At 48.8% G+C, this 22,481-nt stretch overlaps 1 protein-coding gene across 1 annotated transcript in view; it reads right to left on the bottom strand.

Moving 5' to 3' along the window:
* Positions 1–22,481, bottom strand: part of MYSM1 (Myb like, SWIRM and MPN domains 1) — a 54,074-nt gene that overhangs the window by 21,579 nt on the left and 10,014 nt on the right. Inside the window, exons 4-11 of the mRNA XM_088447876.1 lie at positions 22,100–22,177; positions 20,384–20,413; positions 19,583–19,655; positions 19,258–19,356; positions 9,574–10,280; positions 7,346–7,476; positions 7,168–7,271; positions 3,075–3,152 (exon numbers count right to left, since the gene is read on the bottom strand). Coding sequence (XP_088304002.1) covers positions 3,075–3,152; positions 7,168–7,271; positions 7,346–7,476; positions 9,574–10,280; positions 19,258–19,356; positions 19,583–19,655; positions 20,384–20,413; positions 22,100–22,177 — 1,300 coding nt within the window. The remainder of the gene's footprint in view (positions 1–3,074; positions 3,153–7,167; positions 7,272–7,345; positions 7,477–9,573; positions 10,281–19,257; positions 19,357–19,582; positions 19,656–20,383; positions 20,414–22,099; positions 22,178–22,481) is intronic.

The following is a 22,481-nucleotide window of genomic DNA, read 5'->3' on the forward strand; positions in this document are numbered from 1 at the left end:
GTCTAATGTGTTCTTGGCAGTTGTACAAATATTCTCTGTGAAATTATATGGGGAATCACCGTAAATATAGTCAGCTGGTGGGATTATTTTATATTATTAATATTATTAATTCATAATCATCATATATATTTTTAGCAAACACCATCCATATTGTTAGAATGATAGATAATGAATTCCTTATAATTATTACCACCTGTGTCAAGATATCATGTGCGTACCTATACTGGCAGCTATAATATTTATCGTTCCCAAAGCCTGTTATATGGTTAGGGACAGATATACTCCAACATGCCCTTCTAGGTCTGGTAACATATTTTAGTAACACTGAAGTTCAAATACTGTTCCTATGGTCACCTTAGTATAAAAATCAGCTATCTAATACACATTGTGTCATGAATTTGCTCTTGATGAGCTGTTACAATTGTATCCAAGTCCTAGTATTACATAGTATCATTTCATTGTAACAAAACAAGAGAGAACCATGCACAGGGAACTTTCCCTAAGTGTAGTGCTCGATTCAGCACGGTACAAGTACATTGTATCTTTATGAAGGAACGCTGTGGATTTAGTCACTGAGATCCTTGGACAGTGACTGTGGGGCCTATTCATCATAACTAAACTTTCTCTGGAGGTAATTAGGTTTAGAACTCGCATGGAGTTCTACCTAATTACCGGGGGAATTCATCATTCCTCCTCCCTATAACTATCTATTACGAAAAGCTGTCATTTTTGCGATGACAGCTTTTCGGGAAATAGATAGTTATAGAAATAAATGTATTTATTTTTTTCTAAACTTTATTGTGTTCTGCTGGTAGACCACATGACCGCATAGCAGACGGAGCCAGAGGACGCACCAGAGCGCCGGAGGGAGACGTCGGGGGACCTGTCCAACTGTAAGCAGGTGTTACCTGCTATTCGCCACCTCACAGTGGCGAATAGTAACTATATCAAATTCCGAAAATACATCATTTTGATGAATACCATAATTTCCACATCCCCATACTAATGTACTAATGTATGGGGAGTGTGGAAATTAACGCAGGGGGACTTACCACAGGAGATAACACTGATATCTCCTTGCTAAGTGTCATCATGAATACCAAAATAACGTTAATTAAGGAAAATGTCCTTAAAATCGTTATTTTAGTGTTGATGAACAGGCCCCTGTAAGTGCTACTATTATCAACAGATTGCTGTGAGCTGCAAGGACGCTATATCACTACACATAGACAAACAGATCAATAATCCTGTTATATTATCATATCAGCAGTGAGAATAACGCCGACGCGCGTTTCGCTGCCAAGTTGCTTTATCAAGGCCCTGCATATCACTGCTGATATGATAATGTAACAGGATTATTGATGTTTGTCTATGTGTAGTGATATAGCATCCTTGCAGCTCACAGCAATCTGTTGATAATAGTAGCACTTACAGTCACTGACCACGGATCTCAGTGACTAAATCCACAGCGTTCCTTCATAAAGATACAATGTACTTGTACCGTGCTGAATCACTTAGGGAAAGGTCCCTGTGCATGGTTCTCTCTTGTTTTGTTACAATGAAATGATACTATGTAATACTAGGACTTGGATACAATTGTAACAGCTCATCAAGAGCAAATTCATGACACAATGTGTATTAGATAGCTGATTTTTATACTAAGGTGACCATAGGAACAGTATTTGAACTTCAGTGTTACTAAAATATGTTACCAGACCCAGAAGGGCATGTTGGAGTATATCTGTCCCTAACCATATAACAGGCTTTGGGAACGATAAATATTATAGCTGCCAGTATAGGTTCGCACATGATATCTTGACACAGGTGGTAATAATTATAAGGAATTCATTATCTATCATTCCAACAATATGGATGGCGTTTGCTAAAAATATATATGATGATTATGAATTAATAATATTAATAATATAAACGAATCCCACCAGCTGACTATATTTACGGTGCTTCCCCATATAATTTCACAGAGAATATTTGTACAACTGTCAAGAACACATTAGACAAGTCTGATTATTGACTAAATAACAAAAAAGCAGTGAGACTTTTTTTGTTTTTTAATCACAATTGTCTTTATTTTTTAACAATTCACCAATTTATGTTTCTATATGTGTGTCCTTATATTTCGCTGTTTATCAATAAACATTTTTTATGATAAAATAATAAAAGTTATATTTTAAATCAGTGCGCCACCTAAGACAACCCTTTCCCTTTCTACATTGTTAATATTCATATGACTTACAGCCAGGGCGAGACATGTGTCATGTGACTTACAGACCGTGCTGAAAAACAACAAGTTAGTCATGGCTATACGCTATTTTCTTAGGAAGAGACAATGGGCCCGATTCATAGCCGCTCGCTAGATGCGATCGCTCAGCGCACGCCCTCAAAGTGAAGCGATCGCTCGTCAAGGCATTAGCACGCCCACTATGTCTTGGCATGCGATCACTTTGTATATGCAGACGCCCACCAGCGATTCATAAGACGCCCACTTGCGCACGTCATCTCCAGGAAGTGCTTCATACCATTGGTACATCAAGCACCATCGAATGCGATTGCAGTGTTTAAGGTTGACTCTACCCTGCCGCAAGCACTGCGAGCATTTGAGAGTGAAATCCCACCAAGTGATGTGTACTATGACGCTGCCTTTTAATTATGCACGCCTCTGAAACGGCGTTGAAGTTCATAAGCAAGCCTGCGTTCGAACCTCCACTCCCCCGTTACTAGTGGCCTCTACCTGTTCCCACCCAAAAACGGCTTGACCTGTCACTCATTCAGCTGGGCTGTCTCATGGACGAGCGATTGCTTTCCCATCGCTCGCACTAGTTCGCGCAAACGCACTGCGAGGCATAAGCATGCGCAGACTGGCGACCATCGCTCATAGCGAGCAAACGCACCTTAGCGTCCGGGTCTGAATCAGGCCCTAAATGCGAACAGATAAAGCTGAAATCTATGAAAAACATATACTACATAATGCTAAAAGGCTACAGTGGTGACCACAACACAGAAGAAGACAGTCAGCAGTAACTGGCTGATTAAGGTATAGGCTGCAACAGACCAACCTCAAAAGTCTGCCCTTCCAGATCCCGAGCGTCACACCAGTTCCCCCATGGGTCTCTGACACGTCGCCTCCTGGTGCGCTAAAACAAGCATACATAGAGAGTTACTAATGCACAGTATACCTTCAAATGACATAAAAATTAAGGGGCGTATTTATCATAATCCGATTGTGGTGTGATAAGTTCGCTCCAACTCGCAATGTGGTAATGCAATGTACCGCCTGAATTTACCATGGTTGAAGTGCCAGGACACAGTTTGCGAGAAAGCCCTGGCAGAAACAAATTTAGAATTGTGGGGGGGGGCAATAAATTACACTTTGAAAATGAGAGATATGGTAAGAACTTACCCTTGTTATCTCTCTTTCTTCGAAGTCCATAGGGTCCACAGGGTTGACCTTAGGGTATAGGTTGGGAACCAAATCCGGGCACCAGGCAGTTAAAGCTTTCAGCTCCCAGGATGCACTGGGTCCACTCTGCCTATAACTCCGCCCCCAAGCCAGAGGCACCTCAGTTCTCAGTTTGTAAGTAGCCAAAGGCCGGAGGAGGAAAGAAAGAGAGAGAAGACTGGAACACTCAATAACCATACTCACAGAGAAGGAGACGGGAAACTGGTGACCAGAAACATAGCCATAAGAAGCCAGGTGCGTCAGGGCGGGTGCCTGGTGGACCCTATGGACTTCGAAGAAAGAGAGATAACAAGGTTAAGTTCTTACCATATCTCTCATTTTCTTCTTCAGCAGTCCTTATAAGGGTGGGGACGCTCCTGAGATGAGAGGAGAATCAGTCGCCCAAAGGAAGCATCCTGAGAGGCAAAGGAATCCAATGCACAGAACCTTAGAAAGGTGTGGACAGAAGACCACGTGGCCACCTTGCAAGGCAGAACAGCCGAGGCGCCACAGCGAGCCGCCCACAACCCGAGTAGAATAAGCATCAACAGAAACAGAAAGGCCTTTCTATGTGCAGGCCCCTGAGATAGACATACGAAGCCATCTAGCCAATGTCTATTTATTGGCTGGCTATCCTTTCCTGTGAAATCCATAGACCACAAATAAGGAGTCTGATTTCCTGAAGAAACTTGAACACAAATCCGGAGAGACCGGACCACAGTCAATGAGGCCACCCCAGCCAAGAGGACTGGAGATTGAAATGTCAGTACAATAAGTTCCTGAAGAATATGGAACTTAAAGACCACTTTAGTAAGAAACACAGGGCAAGTGCGACTCACAACCCTGTCTTGGTGAAATATCCAGAAGAGGGAGCCACATGCTAATGCCCCCAATTCCGACACTCTCCCGGCGGATGCAAATGCCATAAGAAAGAGAATCTAAGCCATAAACCACGTAAGGGCTATCAAAACTAGTGGTTCAAATGGAGGCCCTAGGAGGGTACGAAAAACCACTGTCAAATCTCAAGGAGCCCCTAGGGGGAATAAAGGGAGGTAGAATTCAGAAAACACCCTGAATGAGGGTCTGGATACCAGAGAGAGGAGCAATTCCACATCCGAAAAATACCAACAGTGCAGAGACAAACACTTTCAGGAAGGCCAGGCAGAGGGCTAGACCCAAGACAGCTGGAAGGAATGCCAGAACTTCTGGAAATCCTAAACACCTGAGGATCGTAGCTACAGGTACGATACCATAAGAATTATGCATGCCACATTCTGTGGTAGATCACAGCAAAAGCTGGCCTACGCGCTCTAAAAATCCTGATGACAGAGCCAGAGAAGCCTTAGGACCACAGAAGGGACGCAGTCAAAGATAAACGACCCAGGTCCAGGGAAAGGCAAGGACCCTGAGACAAAAGGTCCAGATATTGACATCTGCGTCAATCTGGAGCCACCAGCAGGACAGTACCTCCGTCTTGATTGAACTTCCGAAGAACTCAGGGAAGAAAGGAGACCGGAGGAAAACAGGTACACAAAAGGACTACATCACTGACAACGCGTCACCGAAGGTTGCTTCAGTACCTCCAGTACTGGACCCTAACACCAGCAGTGTGTGATAGAGTCAGGAGGCCATGAGGACCATCTCCGGGAGGCCCCCACTGCTCACTAGGAGGAGAAACCTCTCTTGGAGAAGAGACCAGTCCCCAGGATGCACGACATGACGGCTGAGGAAGTCCACTTCCCAATGGAGAACTCCCGGAATGAACACTGCAGAGATGGCCGGGAGGAGACCCTTGGTCTATGACAGAATGTGTGACATTCCGGTCATTGCTGCCCAACTTCGAGTGTCTCCTAGATGTAAGCCACTATAGTGACATTGTCGGACTGAACCTTTACAGGTTTACTGAGAAGTATGTGCTAGGCCAGAGTGAGGGCCCAAGACAGCTTGAAGTTCCAGTAAGTCGCGTGACAGGGTGGAATCTACAGACGTCCAACTGCCTTGAAAGGAGTGTGGACCTGTCAATGTGCCCCAGAGACTGGCGTCCGTTGTAAGGATTACCCAGTTCGGGATCCAAAAAGGGGCGACCCTTAGTAAGATGAGATGGCCATAGCCACCCAGAAAGAGACAGACGCACCTCCGGAGAAAGCATCATCGTCTGAATAGGGTATCCATTTTAAGGCCTATCTTGGAGTCCGCCTCTGCCTTCTATGAGCGCAGCCATAGGGTATGGCGGCGGATATAGTCTCAGCTGAAACCCGAAGGTTAGGAGACTGGCAACCAATGTAGTTACTCCAACATATGAAACTGCATTTTTTATGTGAGCAACAAAAGACATCTGATCCCCAGCAGGTTTTGAGGGAAAAAGCTCTACAAATGCATCAATAGCCACTGCCAGTGCCTCAGGTCTGTCCCCAGAGACCGAAGGCAAGAGACTGCATAAATGCGCGGATCACCGCAAGCAGTGATCCGTGACTTACCTGTTCCCCGTCGAAACGGCAGCAGCCCTGGGCACCCAGTGAGTCCAGCTAGCACAGACTCTGAGGTAGCGCCGAGATCCCCACATCTGTACTGGCGTCTCTGCCCCCGCGGGTAGACGAAGCTGCAGCTTGGACGTCCTATGGACAGTCTGCCGCTGCCGCTCTGAAGAGTCCAAAAGTAAATGAAAAACTGAACTAAAAAAAAATAAAATTTAGCTTAGGGGCTGCTAATCTGCCCCCCCTGCGATAACGGTGGCCCCTCCGGCCGGGCACCAACTTAAACCAAGGTGCCTCTGGCTTGGGGACGGGGTTATAAGGAGAGTGGACCCAGTGCATCCTGGGAGCTGAAAGCTTTAACTGCGTGGTGCCCGGATTTGGTTTCCAACCTATACCCCAAGGTCAACCCTATGGACCCTGAAGAAGAAAACTATTTTTTTTTTTTTTTTTTAAAGAAAATATCTTTTTGCCAAAACTGGGCAAATGTTTTCCAAGCTATACAATAAAGTATATATTCATACTACTTGCTGGTTTCACTGACAGAATAAATTCTCCTGACTGTATTGTCATCTCTCTGATTCCCTGTACAACAAAACGCAATTGTCTTCCACATCATATTTTTGGTTTTATTTTTTTAATCTCCTGAGTCAATGTAGAATACATAAACCCAAAAACAGAAATAGCTGGCTCTGTGTGGCATTTCACATGCCCGCTGCTTTGTGTAGCAAATTATACCAATATTCTGTGTGTGCATGGCCCCAAGACAAATGCAATGCTTAATCATAATCGGATTTAATCAGATGGATGTGACCTCTTGATGTCGCAGTTTGGGTGGGGGGCGGGGAAAGATCACCTGCCAAGCATACCTGCAGTCTCTGGTGTGATGCATATAACTGATGATGCCAATTAGCTTGCCCATGTGGATGACAAAACTGAAAACAATGCCAGTCACTTGGCACTCAATCTGGAATGAAATGCTAGTGAAAAACTGGCCCCATATGGCTGATTTGGTCATTTGACATTGCACAATATGTGCCACCCAAAAACCATAAATGCAATGTGTGCCAGGTCACCAGCTAACCTTGGTACCTCCCTTACAGCCTGCGTCTAAATGATCAGATCTATGCAATTTGTTCCTGCACATCCGTGGCACATCGGTCGCAGATCTCATCGGCAAATTGGCGGAATGACTGTAATATTCCACGTTTGGGCATGGAGATCACTGAATGTTCTTACCATAGACTCCAGGCGATGGGCTAGCTCGTAGGCTTCCAGAGTATCCTTCCCCATTTTGCACTTTGTTTTATCCACTGGTCGGGGCCTGTTGTAAACGGCTTGCTCTGGAAGTTTGCAGAAAGCACAGTCAGTATCTGGAAGTGAAGCACGTGGAAAAATGAGATTTATTACATCTTACCACAGCCAAAGTTAATGGCTCCAATTAATTCCAGGTACGTGTGGATACGTCCGATGCAGTTGACATCCCCGCAGTTCTTTAGTCCAGGACGCACCGACGTCTTGTTCAAGTAATTTGGCTTGCTATTTATCCTACACAAACGCAGGAGATAAAACTTAAGTCAGATTCTACGGTTCTAAGTGCACCTGTTACACACACACAGAACGCTGCAGAATAATGGGGGGTATCACTGTTCCTGCTAGGCTGTTTTAGCAGGGCACCACACCCTGCCCGCTAAACAGCCTGCCCTATGCCTTCGCCACCCGCGGCTTCTTGCGTGTGGGCAAAGTTGCGCTGATCGATCTCCGCTGGGTGAATAGATGCCGTGCGCATCCATTCGCCATAAGGGGAGAGCTTGGGGGAAACCCAGCTTGCTGGGCACACCCCCAAGTGTGACGAATTGAGGGGGCGTCACAAGGACACACCCCCTCCCAGGTCATCCACACCCCCTTTCGAGGGAACAGATGTCCTTCCCGCGCCTTAGTGCCCTGTCCGCATTCTCGTGGGTACACAAGTAATTATTTATGCAGCACCCACTCACATTTTACTTTGGGGTTTTTTAGTTTCTTCCCCCCCCCCAGAAGATTTAGAATTTCCAGGAGATACCATTAGTTTGCTAATTTCTCCTCAGACGGAAAAGACAAACCACACAAAATGGCCAATGAAAGTGTTTTTTTGTTAACTGATATTACAAGAAAATAAACTACAAGCAAATGTGTGTATATTTTATTATAACCACCACCAAGAAATACTTTGTGGTTCTTGCTTCGGAATTAATCCACCTTTCCAGAACAGCGAAAAGCCACATTCTACAGCAGGTTTTCATAATAAGATCTGCGCTTGAAAATAATAATGCATTTTTTTCCCCTTTTTTATTTTTTACGTGTTTGAAAGAAATAGATAAAATGTTTAGGAATAATACGGTAGCTCGACAGGCAAAACAGACAACTTATTGAATCCAATAAGGGGACCCCTGAGTTTATTGATGCCAGGATGGGGGGTGATCTGGACATTAGAACCCTCTCATCTCTGGACTTCTTAATGCTTTCTGTTGTATAAAGTGTTATTGTTTATTGATCACCAGACGATAACTACTAAAGGGGACACATTATTTGCAAAAGAGCCTCCCCCTCTTTCAAATGAGGGTACCTCAGAATACACAGGTGTCGGAGATTAGGCATGTTAAGTGCTCTCTCAGTAGGACAGATGACGCCACTCTGAGCTTGATATTAATGATCAATGCAAAATACAGGTGTTATACAAAAGTCCTGGCAATCTGCGGCTTGGGAGAGGCTACCCAAATATTGAAAAGATAAAATAATTGCCGTAAATTCCCCCAGTGTTCTCCCCAGGCTGTTTTCTGCGGGCGCATCGCCCGGCAGAAACAGCCTGCCGCCCGGCACTTTTCCCCGCCGACCCCTGCTGTGGAACGCTGGCCTCTGAAGTGACCGGAGGCTAAAGAAGCCTCCGATCGCTTCAGAGGCCAGCGTTCCCAGTGATGCACTGCGCGGATGACATCGCCCGCGACGTGAGGAGCCTGCCCCGCGCGCCTGCTGGATCTAGTTAGATCCAGTCAGCGCAAGGCAGCGGCCAGCAAGTAAAGGTAAGTGCTGGGCTGGGGCCAGGACCAGTCTGGGTGCACTATTTAAGCCTGGGTGCACTGCATAAGGGACACTATTAAACCTGGCGGCACTGCATAAGGGGCCAGCCTGGGGGAACTGCATAAGGGACACTATTAAACCTGGGGGCACTGCATAAGGGACACTATTAAACCTGGGGGCACTGCATAAGGGACACTATTAAACCTGGGGGCACTGCATAAGGGGCCAGCATGGGGGAACTGCATAAGGGACAATATTTAAGCCTGGGGGAACTGCATAAGGGGCCAGTCTGGGGGCACTAAATAGGGGAACTACTTCAGCCAGGGAGCAATGCATAAGGGCAAAGTTAAACTATAGCGGGCAACGCATAAAGGGGAAAACTACAGGGGGCACTGTATAATGGGCACTTTTGACTGAGAGCCAGTAGGGGAGCAGCCAGAGACCTGTCGGGCTGGATTGGTAAGGGAGATACCCCTTTTCCCGGCGCGCGCATAATTGCGAAGGCCCCCACCCGGCTACTTTTGGATGCCACCTGGCTGGAAAAAATTTCTGGGGAGAACACTGTTCCCCTATAACCTAGAATTTTACCATCGATCCAGGATGTAATTGCGGATCCTAAGATAGCGTTCTGGAGTTTTGGCTTGGCGTCCCTCGAAAAACTCCGGGATCGCCTGTTTTTCTTCCTCCTGAATGAAATCTCGGTCTATTTCCACTTCCTGGTCAGGAGGCTTCAGTTCCTCCGTTTCATATTGGTTGTCGTGTTCAAGCTCGAAGCACCGAGGTGAAGGTGCTGGTGGACTGCCGACGTCTCTGTCTTGAGAGTCTTTCAGGGGAGAGAAGTGGCCCAGCAGCTCGTCTTGCAGAGTGGAAGCAGGAGTGTCACCATGGATCTCACTCTTAGAGGAGTGAAGATGGTCACCGCCATCATTATGGCAGAGCGGCTCAGCTCTGGAAACCTCTGCGTCCTTATACCCTGCTGCAAGGTGACTTTGGTCTATTACTGTATAAATGGTTTCTTCTTTTTTAACGTGGCAAATTTTATCTGCTGGATTTATTAGTGTGTCAGACAGGTCTCTCTTATCAGCAAGCTCCTCGTCCGCCTCGTCTGTTATGTCGATCTCCTCATCGTCTGATAATGCCTCAATCTTAACAGCATTGAGGTTGGGGTCAGCTCGCCCTCGGAATGTGGACAGTTCATCTCCTCTGGAAGCTCCTACCTTGGATTCCTCTAAATGGAGGACGTGAAGATCTGCGGGACCCCCCTTGGCATCCTTCTCACCATACTCCGTCTTACACTGCGCAAACAGAACAGGCGTTGTAATATTTATATACACACGTAGAAACATGACAAAGGTGGACAGGATCTCAGGCTGATGGTAAAGGGGAATGGTCAAACGTTGCTCGGGAAGCCATACAAATTCCATTTAAAAGTCTTAAGACGCTGCATTGAGTTTTGCCTTTAAACCCAGGGTATTCTACATGCGGCCTTCCAGCTGCTATGGAACTACACATCCCAGCAAACCCGGCCAGAGTTTTAGCATGCCCTAATAGCAAAACTGCGGCAGGCATGCTGGGATGTGTAGTTCCACTGGAGTGGCTGCATGTTTATTCTTTCTGCTTTAAACAGTTTGGCTGGGAAACCCTTTGAAAGGGAATAAATCAATGAGATGCTTCACAAATAGGGATACCAATCCTAAATCATTTTGTAATCTCGGGATCCTGAGACTAAATACTGGGATTGGGATTAAGGGAAAAAGGGGTAATAAAAGCATTATATTTTTAAAAATATTTAAATTTCTTCCCTGCCACCCATCTCCCCCTCCTGTCCTTTATACCATCCATCACACCTTCTGTCCTCCCTGCTATCCATCTCCTCCTTTCTGTCCTCTCTGCCATCCATTCCCCCCCAATTCTCTTCTCTGCCATTCATCTCCCAACTGTCCTCTCTGCCATCCATCTCCCCCTCCTGTCCTCTCGGTCATCCATCTCCCTCCAATTGTCCTCCCTGTCATCCATCTCCCCCAACTGTCCGCTCTGCCATCCATCTCCCCCAACTGTCCTCTCTGCCATCCATCTTCTCCCTCCTGTCTGCCAACCATCTTTCACCTCTTGTCCTGTCACCCATCTTCTCCCTCCTGTCTTGTCTGCCATCCATCTCCCCCTCCTGTCCTCTCTGCCATCCATCTCCCCCCAACTGTCCTCTCTGCCATCCATCTCCCCCCAACTGTCCTCCCTGTCATCCATCTCCCCCCAACTGTCCTCTCTGCCATCCATCTCCCCCCAACTGTCCTCTCTGCCATCCATCTCCCCCCAACTGTCCTCTCTGCCATCCATCTCCCCCCAACTGTCCTCTCTGCCATCCATCTCCCCCTCCTGTCCTCTCTGCCATCCATCTCCCCCCAACTGTCCTCTCTGCCATCCATCTCCCCCCAACTGTCCTCTCTGCCATCCATCTCCCCCTCCTGTCCTCTCTGCCATCCATCTCCTCCTCCTGTCCTCTCTGCCATCCATCTCCCCCCAACTGTCCTCTCTGCCATCCATTTTCTCCCTCCTGTCTGCCAACCATCTTCCACCTCTTGTCCTCTCTGTCACCCATCTCCTCCCTCCTGTCTTGTCTGCCATCCATCTTCTCCCTCCTGTCTGCCAACCATCTTCCACCTCTTGTCCTCTCTGTCACCCATCTCCCCCTCCTGTCCTCTCTGTCATCCATCTCCCCCAATTGTCCTCTCTGTCATCCATCTCCCCGCCTCCTGTCCTCTCTGCCATCCAACTCCCCTTTCCGTCCTCTATGCTAACATTTCCCCCCTCTATGCCACCTGATATACCCCCTCCTATCTTTCGCCCTCTGCTATCCTTCTCCCGCCTATTCCTCCATTTTCACTTAACCGATTCAAATAGTGGCAATCAGAAGGAGCTTCTGTCGCCTTCGGCGGACACCTTGTCCGGTCCTCTTCTGCACTCAGCTCCAGTGGAAGAGTAGGAGTCCTATGATGTGGCTGCTCTCAGTTACTGATTGGCTAGGAGTGCGTCGCACAGTGGTGACGTCACCGCGCAGTGCGCTCCCAGCCTATCAGTGACTGAGAGTAACTGCATCATGCGACTCCTATTGTACGGGCAGTGGGGAAAGCCTGAGGGGACTGTATAATGCGACCAAGACCGTCCACAATGTGTTTAGAATCCCGTAATACCCTGGATTTAATTATTATAATCCCAGGTATTTTTGAGGCCCAAAAACATCCATGTTCCCAGTATTGGAATACCGGTATTGGAATCCCTATTTACAAAGTATCTGTGAACTTAGTATAGATTTTTTTTTAGAAACTGGTTTGTAGAGGAAATAAAAAAAAATAGTTTAATTGCTACTAGATAGGGTATTCAATATGGGTGCTATAACATCGTTTTTGCGTTAATATCGCAATTATGACGTAATTATCGCAGGTTTTACTTTTACACCCTATTCAATTTCAAAGACTTATCGCAGTTTTGACAAGTCTTTGATAAAAAACGGTGATAACTTTTCACCATTGAATAGGTGTCGAAAAAAAGTGCAGAATTGGGGTTTAGGGGTGCAGGCTTAAAAAAAAAAATAGGCTGCACCCCTGAGAATGACATTTAAAAAAGAACTGTGTCAAAACAAGTAAAAAAAAAAAAAAATAGGGACACCCCAAAAAATTTACTTAAAAATTGGGGTGCAAAAAAAAAAATGGGGAAAAATTGTTAAACAATAGGGAAATAGGTTCAGGGCTATTCTGCAAGTATGCGGCAGGTGTATTCTAGAATAGAATTATAACGGCAGGTGCACAAATGCAGAATTTTTAAAAACTGACTTTAGGGACATCAAAATATGCTAGTACCCATTTTCATGTACCCCAAATTTGATGGGACCACTTAAAAAAACGAAAAAAAATATGAGATATGGTAAGAACTTACCCTTGTTATCTCTATTTCTACGAAGTCCATAGGGTTCCACAGGATACCTTGGGGTATAGGTGTGACGTCAGTCGCTGGGCACCATAGAGTTAAGCTTTTCAGCCTCCCAGGATGCACTAGGGTCCCCCTCCTATACCCCGCCCCCGAGCCAAGGCACCTCAGTTAGTTATCAAGCCATAGGCCGGAGGAGGAGAAGGAAGAGAGAGAAAAAAAGATCTGGACACATACAAGAATCACATTCTCACCAGAGGGAGACGGAAAACCGGTGACCAGAGCAAAGCCCATCTGCAGCACAGGTGCGACAGGGCGGGAGTCCTGTGGAACCCTATGGACTTCGTAGAAATAGAGATAACAAGGGTAAGTTCTTACCATATCTCATATTTTCTACTTCAGGGTCCATAGGGTATCCACAGGATACCTTGGGGATGTCCCAAAGCAGTATCCTTTAAGGGTGGGGACGCTCCTGTGCAGAAAGGAGAATCCGCCGCCCGAAGGAAGCATCCTGAGAGGCGAAGGTGTCAAACCTGTAATACCTCACGAAGGTATGGACAGAGGACCACGTAGCAGCCTTGCAGATCTGAACTGCCGAGGCACCACGTCGAGCTGCCCACGAAGGACCCACAGACCTAGTGGAATGAGCCTTCAGAGAAGGAGGGACCGGTAGGCCTTCATGAAGATAAGCTTCAGAAATAGCCCTACGGATCCAGGCTGCCAAAGTTTGCTTTGAAGCAGGCCAACCCTTTTTACGGAAGCCATAGAGGACAAACAAAGCGTCCGACTTCCTAAACGAAGAAGTGCAGTCAACATAAGTCCTTAAGGCCCGCACAACATCCAAAGAGGCCTCACCCACGGAAAGACCCGGTGAGTTAAAGGCCGGAACAACTATTTCCTCGTTAACATGAAACTGGGAAACAACTTTGGGAAGAAACTCGGGGCGAGTGCGGAGCACTGCCCTGTTCCCATGAAAAACCAAGAAAGGGGGTCTACAAGAAAGAGCCCCTAACTCAGAAACACGTCTGGCCGAAGCAATGGCCAGAAGGAAAACAGTCTTAGCTGTTAGCCATTTAAGATCCACTGAGCCCAGTGGTTCAAACGGCGGTCCTTGGAGAGCCCTCAGGACCACAGCCAAATCCCAAGGCGCCACAGGTGGAACAAAGGGCGGCTGAATGCGGAGAACACCCTGCATAAAGGTGCGCACATCCGGGATTGTAGCAATCCTACGGTGAAACCAGACAGATAGGGCCGAAACCTGTACCTTCAAAGAAGCAAGGCGAAGCCCATGATCTAGTCCTGCTTGCAGGAAGGCGAGAATCCGAGACAGACGAAACTCCCGCAGTGCATAACCTCTCGGTCGACACCACTGGAAGAACGTATGCCACACGCGATGGTATATCCTCGCGGAAGACGGTTTCCGAGCTCGTAACATGGTACGCACCACCGAGCTGGAAAACCCCCGGGACCTCAGCATGGCCGTCTCAACAGCCACGCCGTCAAAGACAGCCGAGTCAGGTCCGGGTGAAGGCAAGGACCCTGAGACAGAAGGTCCGGTCGTAGCGGCAACCGCAGAGAACTGTCCACGGACAGACCCTGAAGGTCTGAGAACCAGTGCCGTCTGGGCCACGCGGGAGCTATCAACAGGAGCGTCCCTCCTTCCTGTTTGAATTTCCGGATTACCCGTGGAAGAAGGGAGACCGGAGGGAACAGGTATGCGAACCGGAACGTCCACCGGACGGACAGAGCATCCACCAGAGACGCCCCTTCGTCTCTTGTGCGAGACCCGTACACCGGCAACTTGTTGTTGTGCCGGGACGCCATGAGGTCGATTTCTGGAAGACCCCACCTGTCCACCAGTAGTTGAAAAACGTCCGGGTGCAGGGACCATTCCCCCGGATGAACGTCCTGGCGACTTAGAAAGTCTGCCTCCCAATTTAGCACTCCCGGGATGAAGATCGCTGATATGGCCGGAAGATTGCGCTCCGCCCAAACCAGGATCCGAGAGACCTCTACGAGAGCCGCCCGACTGCGAGTTCCTCCTTGCCTGTTTATGTAGGCCACGGTGGTAGCGTTGTCCGACTGGACCTGCACCGGGCGACCCTGGAGAAACCGCTGTGCCTGCTGGAGAGCATTGAAGACCGCACGGAGTTCCAAGATATTTATTGGAAGCTCCGCTTCTGTCGGCGTCCACCTGCCCTGGAACAAGTGTGGACCCGAAACTGCTCCCCAGCCCCGAAGACTGGCGTCCGTTGTCAACAGGACCCAATTTGGAACCCAGAACGGACGTCCCTTGTTGAGGTGGGTCGTCTGTAACCACCACGCAAGGGACAGGCGAACCTCCTGGGTGAGCACAATCGTCTGGGACTTCAGAGACTGAGGCAGCCCATTCCACTTGGACAGGATCAGGTGCTGCAGAGGTCTGGAGTGAAACTGGGCGTATTCCACCATGTCGAACACCGACACCATGGAGCCCAGTAACCTCATCGCCGAGTGTAAGGACACCCGGCGGCTGTGCAGGCAACTGCGCACCCTTGACTGTAAAGCAGAGATCTTGTCCTCCGTCACGAAGATCCTTTGCTGTCCCGAGTCCAATAAGGCTCCAAGATGCAGAATCCTCCGAGACGGGATTAGACTGGACTTCAGCCAGTTGATTAGCCAGCCGTGCCGTTGCAGCAGTGCAATGGTCAGGTCCAAGTGGCGTAACAGGAGCTCTGGAGATCCTGCCACCAATAACAGGTCGTCCAAATACGGCAACATGCGGACTCCCTGCAGCCGCAGAGAAGCCGCCATGACCGCCATCACCTTGGTGAAAACACGTGGTGCTGTTGCCAGGCCAAAAGGTAACGCCCGAAACTGGAAGTGGTCGCTGCGGATTGCAAACCTGAGGAACTGTTGATGGCGCAAAAGAATAGGGACATGCAGGTAAGCGTCCTGTATGTCCAATGACACCATGTAGTCCCCAGGTTCCAGCGCCAGAATGATGGACCGTAGGGTCTCCATCCGAAACTTCGGGACCCGCAAAGACTTGTTGAGTGCTTTGAGGTTGAGAATCGGACGATATGACCCATTGGGTTTCTGTACCAAAAATAGATTTGAATAGAAACCCTGGCCCCTCTGGGAGAATGGAACAGGCACTATAACTCCAGCCTGGAGCATAGTGTGCAATACCTTCCGCAGCTCCGTAGCCTTGTTCCGGTCTGATGGTAGACCCGTGGTGAAGAAGCGAGCCGGGGGTCTGTGCCGGAAGGAGAGGGCGTATCCGTGGGAAACCACCTCCAGAACCCAAGTGTCTGTCATAGTGGTCGACCAACACTGGGCGAACTGTAGCAGGCGGCCTCCCACCCTGGGATCCCCCAAAGGGAGGCCCGGACCGTCAGGCCGCAGGCTTGTCATCTGGCTTGGGGGCCGGACGTCTGGTACTCCATGCCTGCTTCCGGGGCTTGACCGATTTCTTAGGGCCAGCCTGACGAGGAAACGACTGTGGTTTGGGCCTGCCCTGGGCCCTAGATGACCGAAAGGACGATGGTCCCGAACCAGAAGGAGCAGCGGCCGACGGGAGACAAGCAGATTTGGCTGCCGCCAGCGTGGCCACAATCTTATCCAGATCCGGACCGAAGAGAACTTCTCCGGTAAACGGCAACGCTTCCAGACCTTTCTTGGAATCTGCGTCCGCCTTCCAGGATCGCAGCCACAAGGTGCGACGAGCAGCTACCGCTGCTGAAGAAATTCTAGACACCAGAGTACTAATGTCTAGAGCCGCCTCGTTGATGTAGGTGGCCGAATCACGGAGATTGCCAATCAACTCCGCCTGTTCGGCCGGACAGTCGGATTCAAAAGAAGCCTCTAATGAATCCGCCCAGTGCTCCATCGCTCTGGCAACCCAGCAAATGGCCATAGCCGGCCGTGCTGCCCCCCCTGCAAGGGAATAAGCGGACTTCAGGCAGATTTCTACCTTGCGGTCCGTAGCATCCTTAAGGGAGGACATGGATGGCATCGGCAATGTGGCACTACGGACAAGACGGGTCACGTGAGAATCCACCTGTGGAGGGGATTCCCACTTAGCAAAATATTTATCCGCGAACAGATAAGCCACCGCCAGGCGTTTCTGCGGCTGGTATCTTTTGCCAGGTTGTTTCCACGCCTCCTCTAAATGGTCCACCAACTGACCCGAAAGAGGAAAGACTGTGGCATCGCCCTTCACATCTTTGAAAAAGGCATACTTAGATTTAGCCGCTGGGGGAACTTCGTCCTCAATCACCAAGGCTGTGCGGACCGCCCGAATAAGTCCAGGAATATATACTTTGGACTTAGCATCAGCGTCCTTAGTATGGAGAGGTTCCTGATCGTAAGGATCCAGAATCTCCCCATCATCAGACGTCCCTTCGTCATCCTCATAAGGAGCGGACAGAGACGCCACCGGCCTTTTATGAGGCCGCATCACAGACTCCCCTTGCAACACATCCGACAAGTGCTGTACAGAACTCGTCAGGGAGTTAACCCACGCTGGCTCCTGAGAACCCGGGAGCGGGGAAATAGGGAGACTGTGGGGTACCACCAATTGTCGTGGGAACCCCTGCATGGGTGACGACACCACAGACTGCTGGGACAAACCCATCGGAGTAAACGCGGGCTGCGGAGCTAACTGGCCCACTAAAGCTGTTAACGCCTGAGCGAAACAAGCCCAGGGCGGCTCCTGTACCGGTGCTGTAACCGTAATAGGCCGCGCCATGGACAAACACTGGCGGCAAAGGCCCTCCGCGCTACCCTCCCCCTCCGCTAACGGTACTTTGCACGTGGTACACTGTAGCCGGAGGGGAAAATCACTTTCAGACATGATGGCACCACGTATGTGACCTCTCTCACCAATTAAGTATTAAATAGGCGAGAGACCACCCTGCAGCACCGCACCGCAAGGGCTTTAGCAAAAAGAACAGGGACAGTAATAAAGCTGACAGTTTAGAGAAGAAAAGTTACAGGCAGCGCTAGCACAGTCACATACAATGCAGAGAAATAACAATTCCTGCACTAACAGCGCTGATCACTCAACTACACAGACACAGGGCCTGGTAGGACACAGCGCTGCATACACAGACCTGAGCCACAGCGGAGAGGTATGCGGGGGGACCCAGACCACGATGCTTCCGTCCAGCGCTTCCAGCAGCGTTCACCATGCGTTCTGGAGAAGATGGCCGCCGAGGAGCAGAGAGGAGGCTGGCCTGGGGGAGGAGCGCTGCCACAGGACCAGTCGGCAGCATGCAGAGAGGGCTGTGTGCAGCGGGGGAGGCGCCGGCTGTGAGACAGGGAAGGCGCGCTCCCCTGGCATGCATTTAACCCCTGGGACGCCGCAGCGCTACCGCTCTGCTGCGGTCCGCTGTCCCAGGGGGTAGTGGAAAGCGCAGGTTTGTCGTCTGGCTCCACGCTGCAGCCAGTCCCCAGGGAGCCCCCTGCCTGGGGACTTAGGACCATGTGACCAGCGGGGACCCACCGCGGGACCCCGCTGCTTACCTTTGTCCCCCTTGGATCCGGCCATGGTCCGGAACATCTGGGGTCACCGCTAGCTGTGACCCCAGATGCTCACCAGCATCCCCGGATCGGTACCGGCGTTCTGGTACCGGCGGGGGTGTAGGGAAGACAGCATGGACGTCAGGACTGACTGTCCATGCTGTACATCCAGATGTGCAGCCACAGCTGCACTGAAGAAAGCTTCAGGGGCTCTTCTAGCCCCCACTCCGACAGGTGCACCCGACGCCGGCCGGGCACCAAACTAAACTGAGGTGCCTTGGCTCGGGGGCGGGGTATAGGAGGGGGACCCTAGTGCATCCTGGGAGGCTGAAAAGCTTAACTCTATGGTGCCCAGCGACTGACGTCACACCTATACCCCAAGGTATCCTGTGGATACCCTATGGACCCTGAAGTAGAAATAACCTAAGTGCTCTTCTGCATCACTTCTTCAATATCGGGAAAAAAAACACCTGCTGCGGCTATTTAAATCCCCGACTTTCAATTAAAGGCTAAAACGGGGGTACCCATAGTGTTCCCCCATGTTTTTACAACTTTAGGGGGTCTTACAATTATTTTAAGGAAATATTCGTAACTTTACGCAAATCCAACTTCGGAGTTTCACGTTTTCGTTAATTTTATATTGAATACGGGGATAAGCGGGAGCGCGCACCAGACTTAACGCAGAAAAAAACTCCGATATGAAACGTTAACTTCGACAGTGAAGTTAACGTTTCATATTGAATACCCCTCTAGGTGTCAGGGTGCAGATTCAGTAAACAGAACAGATAAGAGGGAAAGCAGGAATCAATATTCTTGTAATACACGCCAATGATTGCTCAATCTCACCTTATTTTTGAAATACTGCCTGGCGTAGCTCTTGACTTGTAACACAGTGCGGCTCCTGATCAGCCTGGCGATATTTGTCCAACGTCTGCCAAACTCAGCCTTCAAAATACACCAAGGGGAAAGGTTTTCATGTACTTGTTTGTAAAGCGGACAATATACCCTGGTTTATGCAGATGGAAGAGTTTGCTCAAAGAGTTAAGAGCTTCATGAAGATAAACGATTCAGGAGAGCAGATAGGACCCCCAAAATGTAAGTTGTCTAAAGGTGGCCGGTTGGTTTAACAAAATGCTTTATGAGTGCCGGCAAAAATTATGTGTGGTCTTACCAATCCTTGTTCAAAGAGGTCTTTCTCTTCCGCGGTCCACTTCACAGCGCTGCTGCCCGGTTTAGCTGGCGACCTGTTCAGTAACCACAACACAGACAGCTTATAAACAACATAAAAATGACAATTATTATCCTGTAGTTACAAGGACCCTAAGCATATGCTGACATGTAAAAGATGGATGTGATACAAGAGGCTGACAATTAAAAAAAAAGTCGACACCAGAAGGATGACATGGGAAATGGTTGACAGGTTCAAAAGGTCGACATAGAAATGGTTGACACAGAAATGGTCAACACGTTTTTTGTTTTTTTTTAGTTTTTCTAACGCTGATCTTCACCCTAACCATAAAACTAACCACCCCCTTGGTGCCTAAACCTACCCGTCCCCCTTGGTGCCTAAATCGAACCGTCCAATAAGTGCCTAAACCTAATCATCCCTTCCGCAGCCTAACCATAACCCTCTGATAAGTGCCTAACAATAAAATAAAATCCAAAGAACATGTGTCAACCATTTCCGTTGACCATTTCCATGTCGACCTTTTGTACGGTCTACCGTTTGTCATGGCGACCTTCTGGTGTCGACCAAATCATTGTCAAACTGTTGTATGGAACCCGTAGAAGATATTACATTGAATTTCACCTTATTGCTGCATAATACATTTTAGGGACTTGACAATTACACGCCAGCCACCTGCTATTATATATTTTTTTCCCCTGAGTAAAGTAATAAGTGTATTTGATCAGTGGTTCGCTCCAATTTACAAAACGTATTTCCAGCAGAAGCCGATACATGAATACTTACGCAACACGTGCAGTTTTCTTCTGTGGACTCCTGTTGGAGAGAACACATCTTACATATTGTTTGTAATATACAGTTTTGGAGTAAAGGGCTCTATACACCTGGGCCGCAATTCCCCGTTCTGCGGACATCGATAAACGGCGATTTGTCAGCGGCTTGGGGTAAGTCAACATGTTAAAAATCCCCAACCAGCCGATTCCGACCATTTTCGGCTTGGGATCAGGGAATCGAGAGTTTTCAACATGTTGAATATTCCCTAACGCCCCCAACCCTGACGTCGGCAGAACAGGCAGTTGCGCCAATCTGTTGCAGACGTATGGGGGCCTTAACTTCAGATTATACTGAACAGCACGTCGCTGTTGATCTTTGTAAATATTTAAACTTTTTCTGGAACACTATTATTTTGTAATGAAAATTAAACTTTTAAAATAAACGGGGCCTTAGTGGGGTGATCCACTTTTGACACACCTGAAAAAACCTGGTACCCCATTCATTCAGTAATTGGGGGAGGGGAGGCTCCCCCAGGGATCAACCCTCACCTGAAGTCGGGTCACGCCAGAAGCGTGTTATGCTAATATACTTAATAAAACTCTTCAAGTGTATTGGACAGACTGTACAACACCCCATTATTTGCTCCCCATGTAATGAGTATGTTCCCAGGGCCTTGTGTTACATGAGGGGAACATTCACACATGACATTTCTTTTTACTATTTATGACCTGTATGCTTGCAGTGTAAAGTGAAACGATTACATTGCTGTACAGGGCAAATATCTGACACTTTATAAAGAAAGCTGCCACAAACAACGTCACCTATTTCTCTCCTGATAAAACTGGATTAGAAATATAATGTGCACAAGGAAAACAATCAGAACGTAGGCCATTATTTCCCGGCATGCGCTGTTCTGTATCTTTGTCTTCCTCCCGCTAACTGACTGGCTAATGATAACCACAGCACACCGCCGGAAGTACCAAAACCATCAAAAATCAGCGATTACGTAAACGGTCGGAAAATTCAAAACCACCAATCGGCGGTAATTTAAAAAACCGCCCAAATTGCCCGCAGCGCCAAAACCGCCGCACGACGTCAGCGGTTTTAAACCAGCAGTACAACACTGGGGGTTTCAAGCCCAACGCACATGGTTGGTTGGTTTCAAGACCACTAAATATCGCCTGCAGTGTCAAAGCCCAGCACATCGCCTGCAGTGTCAAAGCCCAGCACATCGCCTGCAGTGTCAAAGCCCAGCACATCGCCTGCAGTGTCAAAGCCCAGCACATCGCCTGCAGTGTCAAAGCCCAGCACATCGCCTGCAGTGTCAAAGCCCAGCACATCGCCTGCAGTGTCAAAGCCCAGCACATCGCCTGCAGTGTCAAAGCCCAACACATCGCCTGCAGTGTCAAAGCCCAGCACATCGCCTGCAGTGTCAAAGCCCAGCACATCGCCTGCAGTGTCAAAGCCCAGCACATCGCCTGCAGTGTCAAAGCCCAGCACATCGCCTGCAGTGTCAAAGCCCAGCACATCGCCTGCAGTGTCAAAGCCCAGCACATCACCTACAGTGTCAAAGCCCAGCACATCACCTACAGTGTCAATGTCTCCGCAAATAGCTGGCAGTTTAAAAGCCACCACACATCGCCTGCAGTGTCATAACCACTGGGGACGAGGTAAATAATTACGCTGTGTGCGAAGATGCCCCGGTCCCCTAGTACAAGTATACTAAACCTTTTAATGTAGCTCTTTTCTCCATCCTTAGACTCTGACCACAGCTTTCCTGGAAGTGGCTTGTTAGATAAATAGTATCTGGGAACGGCTAAGGAAGACCTGGAAAAATCCCATCTCTGGCAATGCATGAACAGCGTGTGGACTGAGGGCCTGATTCAGAGCCGGACGCTCTGACCAGAGCGCTCGCTCTGAATCAGTGTCCTCCTACCTGAAAATGGAGCGGCCTCCTGGCCGCTCGCATAGCTGTGGGTGACCACCCACAGCATATGCGAGCGGCCGAAAAGATGGTCGCGATGGTCAAGACCATCGCGACCATCGGGCTTGCGACGAGACCCTGTGGTAGGGTCTCGGTGACCGCAAGCCCTGGAGTGATCAGAGCCAA

This window comes from Taudactylus pleione, unplaced genomic scaffold (assembly GCF_031769625.1).
Source record: "Taudactylus pleione unplaced genomic scaffold, aTauple2 ptg000442l, whole genome shotgun sequence".
Classification (NCBI taxonomy): domain Eukaryota; kingdom Metazoa; phylum Chordata; class Amphibia; order Anura; family Myobatrachidae; genus Taudactylus; species Taudactylus pleione.